This window comes from Primulina huaijiensis, chromosome 1, assembly GCF_012295235.1.
Source record: "Primulina huaijiensis isolate GDHJ02 chromosome 1, ASM1229523v2, whole genome shotgun sequence".
In the NCBI taxonomy this organism is placed as follows: domain Eukaryota; kingdom Viridiplantae; phylum Streptophyta; class Magnoliopsida; order Lamiales; family Gesneriaceae; genus Primulina; species Primulina huaijiensis.
Genome location: NC_133306.1, coordinates 21,657,980 through 21,668,311, shown reverse-complemented (window position 1 = coordinate 21,668,311; position 10,332 = coordinate 21,657,980). Strand labels below are relative to the sequence as shown.

Genomic DNA, 10,332 nt, shown 5'->3' with positions numbered 1-10,332 from the left:
GTCACAACATAAAGAAGAGAGTTTATTTTTCACAGTGGCTAGTTTGGAGAAGAAATAATATTATTTTTCACGTGAGCAGTTTCCTTATGACGGTGAATATAATATTATTTGTTAAGAAAAAATATAATATAAAAAATAAGAAATGGTAAAATAGGAAAGAAAGTTGGTGTCCTCATATAGCGGTTATTATTAGGGGCTCAACTATAATAAAATAATAAATAGTAAATATAAAAAATTAAAAAGAGAAAAACAGGAAAGAAAGTTGGTGTCCTCGTAGAACGGATATTATCAGGGCCTCGTACTTAATATAATAGTACAGATGAGCTTCATGTCTTCTCCGTCGTCTCCTCCCCAATCCGCAATATCAAATCTTTCTCCTTTATATTTTGAAAACGATAGCGGCAAATGAAGGATTGTGTTTTCTGGCAATTGCTGAGCACGCGCCACCGCCAACCTCGAGTCAGGGAGTTTATGAGACATAGGTCACCAGCTTTAATTCTCCCTTTGATTTGAGAAAGAATCGTTTTATTTCTGCTATTTGATTGAAAATGGCAAGAGGGCCTGCAAGCCGCCTGCTTTACCTTTATTCCTTCAATAACAGATATATTTCCAGGGTTCTTTCCAACAGTCTCCGCCATTTCCACCCTCAAATCCCGAGGCAATCTACCGATTTAGCTCATTTTAAAGAATTTGGCAATTTCTTTAATTTTCATCGACATTCGTTCTGCACGCTGTCCGGAACTCAAGAAACCAAACCCATTTTAGATTCAACTGCAAGTTTCCAACGTGAGCCCGAGCCTGGTCAAGTTGATTGTGAAGAAATAATGTCTGAACCTAACGGTGAAGGTTCAGAGACACGGGAACAGGATTTGAGCTTTTGCCATATAGTTAACCGTGATCCGGCAGAAATATACAGAGAGCTTAAAGATACTCTGCATGGTGAAAAGCAATCCAGGAGTGATTGGGATACTGTGACAGAGATTTTTAGCAGTTTTTCCAAGTCTAGTTGGGCTTCCAACCAGGCTCTGGGTATATATATCGGTGCCTCTGTCTTCCCCACGGCAGCTCATAAGTTCTCTGATCTTTTCTTGAAGAGGTTGAAGACTGATATAGTTAAGTTCTTGGTGTCTCTCGGCCCTGGTAATGAGTCTGATAAGTTCTTATTCCCCCTATTTGTCGAGTTTTGTGCTGACGAGTTTCAGGATGACATTAAAATGTTCCGGAAAATGGTGGAGTCAGCTGACATGACAAAGCCTGAGTCATGGTTCCCATTTGCAAGGGCAATGAAGCGGAAGATTATTTATCACTGTGGTCCAACCAATAGTGGGAAAACATATAATGCATTGCAGAGATTTATGGAAGCAAAGAAGGGAGTTTATTGTAGTCCTCTTAGGTTGTTAGCAATGGAGGTTTTCGATAAAGTGAACGCATTGGGTGTGTATTGTAGCCTTATCACTGGGCAGGAGAAGAAGGATTTTCCTTTCTCGAACCACGTTGCTTGTACTGTTGAGATGGTGTCGACAGATGAGTTGTATGATGTGGCAGTGATTGACGAGATTCAAATGATGGCAGATTCCTGCAGAGGGTATGCATGGACTAGAGCATTACTTGGGCTAAAGGCTGATGAGATCCATTTATGTGGTGACCCTAGTGTTCTGAATTTAGTCAGGACGATTTGTTTAGGTACTGGAGATGAATTGATAGAACAGCATTATGAGAGGTTCAAACCTCTGGTGGTTGAGGCGAAGACTCTTGTAGGAGATCTTAAAAATGTGAGATCGGGAGATTGTATAGTTGCATTCTCGAGGAGAGAGATTTTTGAAGTTAAATTAGCTATTGAAAAGCACACAAGACACCGCTGTTGTGTCATATATGGTGCCTTGCCACCAGAGACCCGTCGACAGCAGGCAGCTCTGTTCAACAATCAAGATAACGAATTTGATGTCTTGGTTGCTAGTGATGCAGTGGGAATGGGTCTGAACTTAAATATAAGAAGGACTGTATTCTATAATCTTTCAAAATATAATGGTGATAAAATGGTTCCAGTTCCAGCATCTCAGGTGAAACAGATTGCCGGAAGAGCTGGTCGTAGAGGAAGTTGTTATCCTGAAGGACTGACCACCACCCTGCAGCTAGAGGATTTGGACTACTTGATTGAGTGCTTAAAGAAGCCTTTTGATGATGTAAAGAAAGTAGGACTTTTCCCTTTCTTCGAGCAAGTTGAGTTATTTGCAGCTCAACTTCCTGATATGAAATTCTCTCATCTTCTGGAAAAATTTGTAGTGAATTGCAGGCTAGACGGGTCTTATTTTCTGTGCCAGCATCATCATATAAAGAAAATATCTAACATGTTGGAGAAGATTCAGGGATTATCTTTGGAAGACCGTTTTAACTTTTGCATTGCCCCAGTTAATATCAAGGATCCAAAAGCCATGTACCATCTGTTGAGGTTTGCCTCTTCTTATGCCCAGAAGCTCCCGGTAAATGTAGCAATGGGCATACCCAAATGTTCTGCTCGCAATGATTCAGAGCTTTTGGATCTTGAGACTAGGCACCAAGTATTGTCAATGTATTTATGGTTGTCTAATCACTTTGAGGAGGAAAGGTTTCCATATGTTAAGAAGGCTGAGACTATGGCCACAGATATTGCTAAGTTATTAGGTGAATCACTCATCAATGCATGCTGGAAGCCGGAATCAAGAAATGCAGGTAAATCAAAGCAGCAAAAAAAGGAAGATGATTACGAGAGGCCAACATCGATTATTAAACTACATCAAAAGTAAGTTAAATTATTTATTTATACGATGAACATCGCATCGTGAGTTTAATACTTACTTTAATTTTAGCCACATTTGACTTGGAATCATGAACCTGTGTACTAAGAAACCATATGCTTCACCAATAGGCTTATTGGTTGGGCACAACATTAATATGCTATGCATCCTAGGAAATGGAATGGATCACCGAAGCTTTTGCTTTTTCTTTCACCAATTTTATTATGCTTTCTTAAAGAAGGTATTTGGTCGCAAATTAAAATGTGAATAAAGTTTTTCTATGAGATTGTTTTCCTTTTTGCCATTTCAAATTATAAGCCCATCGGAATGGAATGGTTTGAAATCTAACTTTTTTTATCCTTTTCCTTTTGTGATTTTGGTCTTGTAGTATTGTGAAAGAGAAGAAGAGAAGTAGAAGGTTTTGTGTCTATGGTCCTCCTTTGACTTTGGTCATGTAGTATTGTGAAAGAGAAGAGAAGCAGAAGGATTTGTGGCTATGGTCCTCCTTTGACTTTTTATATCTGATTTAAGAAATGGTATTATTGTAAAACGATGAAAGAAACCAGTTTAAGTTCATTGTAGTGGCTTTTTGACAAAGTGTTGAGTCTGAGAAAATATTTCTTGGCTGATGGTTTGACTCCTGTGAGAATTAAAGTTGTTGGTTTCGTATGTTGGAGAAAAATATGCTGTCAAACTTAGGACAGTTCTACTTACCATAAGATAGACGTCAAAAGTTATGTGAAAATGTGTGTTCTGGCCTGAATCAATAACTTGGATTCATTTTAAGGTGTTATGTGCATGGGTTTGGGATCGCGTTATGGGGCGTTTAACAAGTCGTAAGTCGTTTTATTCTGTGATAATGTCGTGGTGTTTTCTTTCCTTGTTTACCTATTTTGAACTTAGATTCGGGCTCGTTAGAGAGATCTCCACGATTTCGTCTTATAAAAGAAATTTAGGAATTCAAGCTTGAGATTTTATTGCTTCTTGTTCCACCATAACATAAATACAAGAAGAAATCTGGTAGCGATTAGTCGCGTCACGCTCAAATTATCCTCATTCAACGAAATTAATAAATGTGTAGTAGTGTGAGTAGGAACAAGGACTTTAATTGTGCTAAAAATTAAAATACTTAAATAAATAAAGAGGTTTTTCTTAAAATTAAATCTAACCAGAAAATAATTAATTATCATGAAAAATAAAAAATTCAAATTAACAATCAATGAAAACTTACCTTGGTTTTGCTTGACTCCACTATTGAAATTTATTGACTCGGTCATCGATGCATTGATATCAATTTACATTCAAATATTCACAATTGGAACTTCAATACGTATCTCACTTTTTAGTTAAATAGAAACAAGCGTGCTAAATTAACCCTTGTCATTTAATCAACCCAATACAAGCTGTTAAGGTTTAATTTAAAGGTAGCATCAAAACTAGTGAGAACGATAAAGCTAGACAACACAACACAAGCGGTTGTATTTAATTTAGTCAATTATTTTCGCTAAGAACGAATCATCCCAATGCATCAGTTTTAATCTTAGTTGCTTCATTATTTATTATATTCTGTTTATTTTTCATCTAGTTTATGCAATAGATAAAATCTAGCAATTTCTATTGTGTTTCAAGTTTACATTACTTCATGCTTACTTTCGATGCTTTAATTTTTTTTAATGTCTATGAACACCAGAATCCTAACTTCGACTTATTCCATTAATCAGGAAAAGGCAGGAGATATTGAGGAATGGGCAGCACGCTAAGAATGTGACCGCATAAAATATTATGGGTAAATTTGGTTATATTATTTGTTATTTCTCGATTTTACTTTCATGTTATGGCTCATAAATGATAATATGTGTCAGAATACCTTTCAGTGAAAAGTATATCTCATCTAGGATATGTTTTCTTAATTACTTTTACATGCATGTATCTCTTGTGAAACACGTTGAGAAAAACTTTCATGTTTGAATTTTCAAAAAAATAAAATAAAATTGTTTATGTGATGATTATTTTTGTCAAATTGTCCTCAATCATATTCCCATTTATCAATTATTGATCAGAATCATTTGATTTTTCTCTGATGTACCTTCTTTTGGTGTACTTATTTTTCAGGTTAGATGAACTATACTTGCCGGCACATTATGTTTCGTTATTTACCGTCCGCCCAATAGTTTGGTTCGTTTATATAGCAAACTGTGATCTTAGATTCACTGGGAGGTGAGATTTGTAAACAAGAATGGATTTAACTGCAGTCGGATACCAAATCACATGCTCAGGCAAAAAAGGAAATAAATGTGTGATCTAGAGACCTTACAGAATATAATTGTCGTCATGGTAAAAAATTTTGATATTAGATGTTAGTATCTATAGTTATATGCGGCTGCAACATCTTATTAGTCAATAGTGGGAAAATTTTGTAGTCATATGCCAGGTCGTTTAGTTTAGGCTGCCATTGTTGTACAACTTCTTTGTGAGTTTGTAATTGTGACTTCTATTTCATGAAAGCTAAACTACCATGCAATATCACATCAAATTAAACATGTGTTTTCCGCTTGTATTATGTGATGTTTATGCTTACAAGCTCTTGTTTTTCGGGTCATGGTGAGAGGAGAGAGGTGGCAATGGTATGGATCCAGAGATGGACGAGGTTTGATTAATTATTCTGGTTTTTGCTACGTGGGACAAAGTAATTTTTGCTACGAATTAATTAATTAGAGACAAAAACGTGGTTACTATTGGACTTTTCTACTTCAATTATGTTGTTTTAAGTACGTATGTTATCACCATCTGTGCTGCAGCAAAGTTGTTTTCTCAATTTGGATTCTATTCGAATTTTATCATCATATTGATTTGAGGATTTGATGATGATTGTACTCTCCTGGAATTTCGATCCTTGAAATGAGCAATATAAAGATCTCAGTTGTAAGATGGAAAACCCATGCATATATAGATTCATAAATCTATAGCTATATATCTATATTAGTTTTTAATTGTTTATTTACTGTATTAACCTTGTTCTATAGGAGTTGATTTATAGGAGAAAGGATATGCTCGTCATTTTTCCTCATTCATTGTGCATTTAATTTGGTCGTATATCATCCTTCTTTGTTTTCAGCATTTCTCCCTTCATCGTTTTTTCAGTATTTTCGTTTAATCTTCCCAAGAGTGGCATTTATGTTTGTTTTGCATTCTGTGTGGAATTAATGTTGTACTTTTTGATTGATTGTAAAGAGTTTAAAAATAATGTTATACATGCTGAGATTACAGTAAATCAACATCAAGTTTCGATCCCTCGCATACCATTATCGCCTACAAATAATGAAGGTTATCCCTTCTAGTTTAGGAGGAAACATATTTCCTATTCGTCTTTGTTTTGCTATGATGATTGATAAATCTCAAGGGCATACTATTCCAATTATCGATGTCTAGTTACCGGAGCCCGTCTTCTTGCATGGTCAATTGTATGTTGCACTTTTGAGAGACACAACTACGATGAATACAAAGTTCTTGATTAAACCGGATCTGGCTAAGAATGTTGAAGACTCAAAACCAAAAATGCGGTGTACAAAGTGGTTCTGGAAAGCTTTCCTTGATTGCTTTTGTTGACATTCATGCCAGGCATATTCTGAATAATGTGTTGTTGTTACTTATTAATTGGTTACTCTGTAAAGTTTGATGTCTTAGATGGGAATCTGATTGAAACTTGTTAATTTGTTGCCTTATACTACTGTACTGTTGTGGATACCATTTTTATGCACTATTTTGTTCATATCATAAGAAATTATATTGTAGTCTCAACCAAATTATTGCACTGCGTTGTAAGTATCCACTGTTGTAGATATTTATTTACATTTGTTATGATTTAGGTGCTGTATTTTGTTTGTTGCAGACAGAAATGGTTTGTGTATAAGATTTGTTTCCATCATATTGATCTGCCTAAGCTAATGGAATGACATTTTGCAACATGTTTATCTGTATCAATGAAAGATTCGAACATCCTTGTCTCCTAACAGTAATTATATTGTGTGTGATGAATAACTTGAATCAAGCTTCACTGTTTTTTATTTCTTTTTATTATATATGTGTGTCAGTGTGTGGTTTTGATGCAATAGATGGTTCTTATTGGATTTTGTTTGTCAATCATAAACGATGTTAAAGAAATATTATTATCTGGCAAAATATTTTTGGTAAACTTATCGGTTAGTAGATGTAGATGTGTAATATAGGATAATATTAGTTATTAAAATTAAATTAAAAAGGGGAAAAAGACTAACAAAAGTTGCATATAAATTCACTTGAGAAAAGTAGCAAGAAAACTTGTAGCAGATTACCATTTGATGACTACAATATTAACTTATATCTGCAACTTGTTTTTAAAGGGTTTTTTTATTAGATTATAGTTCTTTTGAAATATTTTTATCAAAATATCATGTTTTCTCATAATTTATCAAATTATTGTGAAATAAAATGAAAAAAAAAACTTTGAGTCACGTTACTACACACCAGCATGAGTCGCGACAACCAAAAAAAAACTTTTAAAATAATTTTTCACTCTCCGCCTGTACAAGAGGCAGANAATTTCATTAAAATATTTCTCAAATAATATTTAAATTAGGCAATTATGGTATATATCTTAATAACTAGAAAGTTGATTGTTTCACTGCGACCAAACCTCTCATTTCTCATCAAATTTATCGATGTCAAAAAAAAATTAAAAATGATTTGTATTAAAAATAATTTTTTGTTGCTTGTAATTTAACAAAAATNTCTTCCATTGCTGTCCTGAACACATTTCCTTCGTTTATTTTGCTCGGGAATTTGATTATGAAGAATTTGATTCAGTGGATACCGACCCATAATTTTTTTCAGATACTATGTTCGTGGAGGAAGCATTTGATTCAGTGGACATCGTGTTTTTTTTTTATGAAGAAGATATCGTTACGGTGTTTTGGAATAGTAGAATTCAAGAAGATTTGGAATTGAAAATATAAAAATGTTTGGAAATATGGAATTTCAAAATGGGATTGATATTTGGTTAGGTTATAAAAATTCAATAATAACAAAAGATAAATTAAGTTATATAAAAATAAATAAATTTAAAAAATCTGTTTCGAAATTCAAGAAATTCAGCTTAATTTCCATTTATTATCATTTTTGTGACATAAAACGTACTTTGAACTCGCACTTCACCCTTAAATCGTCTTGCACAACACATTTGAAGAATCACAACAACTGATTTATCACCGACAGTGCCCAAAATATGTCATGATTTCATCAACAAAGTCTTCCCACAAAGTACATGGTAATTTGTTATTTCTAACAAACAATAAATATAGATTTTGAAATGCCAAAAATTAATTCGCACAAATAAAATCTGAAAATAAGAAAAATTGTGGTTACTCTAAATCTTCAATGACGAAATCGATAAGTTTTGTAGCACGTCCACTAATTTCTTTATTTTGAAGTGAGTCTCTTGCTATTATTTTACCAATGATATCTAGAAAGCAAAAAAAAACTTATAAGTAAACAAAAAAATAATAGAAAATGTGATAGATCCATAAGTAAATACAAAAAATCAACTTACCAAAAAGTTCATTCTCATCAATGACATCTGCATTCTTCAAATATCTAAAACTCTTGAATTCAAACATAGTTGATGAAAAAGTATCATCGAAAATCTAACAGACATTAGTTTTATTCATAAACATGATCAGTTTGTATATATGTGTTGTTGTCTTGTATTTCAGACGATTGTCTGCAACAATTACGTTTTTAATTGCAAAAGGACAGCCCTATTTGAGAATTGGTTTCATTTTTTGTATGAGGCCTTCTTTTATTGTTGCATGTATACGCGAACCCTAAAAAAATATAGAAAATCTATATATTATTATTTCAGAGGATTTCGATATCAAATATAAGAAAATTTGTTACCTCATGATCATGAAATATGCATTCGAAAGTAGGTCCATTGTTTTCATATGGAAGAAGATCATAACAACGAACCAGGCGTATTTTCCACGCCTACTGCCAGGTTGAAGGTTCAACTTCACGAATATAACTGAATAAAGGTGCCATTAGGGTATGGAAGACTTATTTGCTACAAAATGAATTTGAGCACGGCTCTCAGACTATTTGGATTCTGGCTGTTGTGTCTTATGATAATATATCATGCAAATTTATATTTGTATTTATAGATTAAAAAAACATTAATTTTAAATTAATAAAATGATTTAAACAAAGCAAAATTTTGAAACATCTGTAAAATTTCCAAAATTCATATTTAAATTTTGAATAATAATCTGAATTTGATTTATTATTCCCAGAAGGGAATTTAATTTTTGGATTTGAAATGTTTATACGCACATAGACATTAATATATATATATATTTAATAATGAATTAAATATCTTTAGACATTTTTTATAATATGAATTTGATTTATTATTCCCAAAAGGGAATTTATTTTTTGGATCTGAAATTTGAAATGCTATTTAATTTGGTTTGTAATTCCTAGAAGAGATTCAATTTTCAAGAATATATCTAAGCACATTTATCGTTTATTTCCTGTGACGCCCCAAACCTCGCTACGTAATCATACAACATGTGATATCATATGCATAAAAATTTTCTTTTCGACGACGTAATAATATAATGCATATACGACAAAATCGTGCAATCACCACATTATCTACGTCAGTGTAGCATAAACAGTGTAATAAATACACACATACAATTCAAATAAAACAATAAGTTATAATGTATCTATCTACTATTAGTTACAGGACTGTTTGACTAGAAACACCTAGTCCTTCACCACTATCATGTCTCACGGCATAGTCCTTTAACATGTCCAACAGAAACAGCCCCCAAAGGGTGAGCATACACAACAATCATCATCGCAATACATAACAGTTATATTAACAACAACATAAGATATAACTGAAATGATAACAGAAATACCCCTTTTGCTGTTTCTGGACAATCAGCCATCAACAACCTCAACAACATCACACTGCAACAATAACATCGATGATACGTCGCACTCCAACTCCGGCGACAGCAATATCGTCGAACGAACAACAACATCAACGATACGTCACACCCCAACTCCGGCGACAGCAATATCGTTGAACGAACACCATCAACGTGACGTCTCCCAACAACGACAGTCAACGATATCAACAATAATAAACAACAACAGATATAATATCAAATTACCCAATTCCAGTGATTTATCATTATGACATTGCTCATATCAGTTTGTTGTAGTCTACCCGTAATTTTTGCATTTAGGGCAAGCTTGTTGAAGTCGTTTTGAAGCATTTCAAGGTGTTACCTCAAATGCCTCTGCATTTTCATGATGACATCGACATTAGCGTTGTTCATCTTTTGTTGAGAAATCTGCAAAAATATTTTCATGAGGTTTTCTGAGTCTTCCCCACTTTTTATACATATATATAGCAATCATGTTTTCGTTAGGTAAAATAAATGTAATACTTTTTTTTTTTACCAAAATTTAGTCAGACCGTGTCCACCGGATTTTACAGACTGATTCTCAC

General features: G+C 33.5%; 1 protein-coding gene across 2 annotated transcripts; it reads left to right on the top strand.

Moving 5' to 3' along the window:
- Positions 1-320: 320 nt before the first annotated feature.
- On the top strand, positions 321-5,315 carry LOC140984400 (DExH-box ATP-dependent RNA helicase DExH18, mitochondrial-like). 2 transcript variants are annotated; one of them, XM_073451805.1, is made up of 3 exons: positions 321-2,779; positions 4,502-4,560; positions 4,887-5,315. In XM_073451805.1, exons 1-2 carry the CDS (start codon positions 549-551, stop codon positions 4,548-4,550), a joined length of 2,280 nt encoding a protein of 759 aa, XP_073307906.1. In that variant the 5' UTR covers positions 321-548; the 3' UTR covers positions 4,551-4,560; positions 4,887-5,315. The 2 variants fall into 2 exon arrangements, with proteins under 2 accessions (XP_073307906.1, XP_073307898.1); XM_073451797.1 differs by having other exon boundaries at positions 4,496-4,560.
- Positions 5,316-10,332: the final 5,017 nt, after the last annotated feature.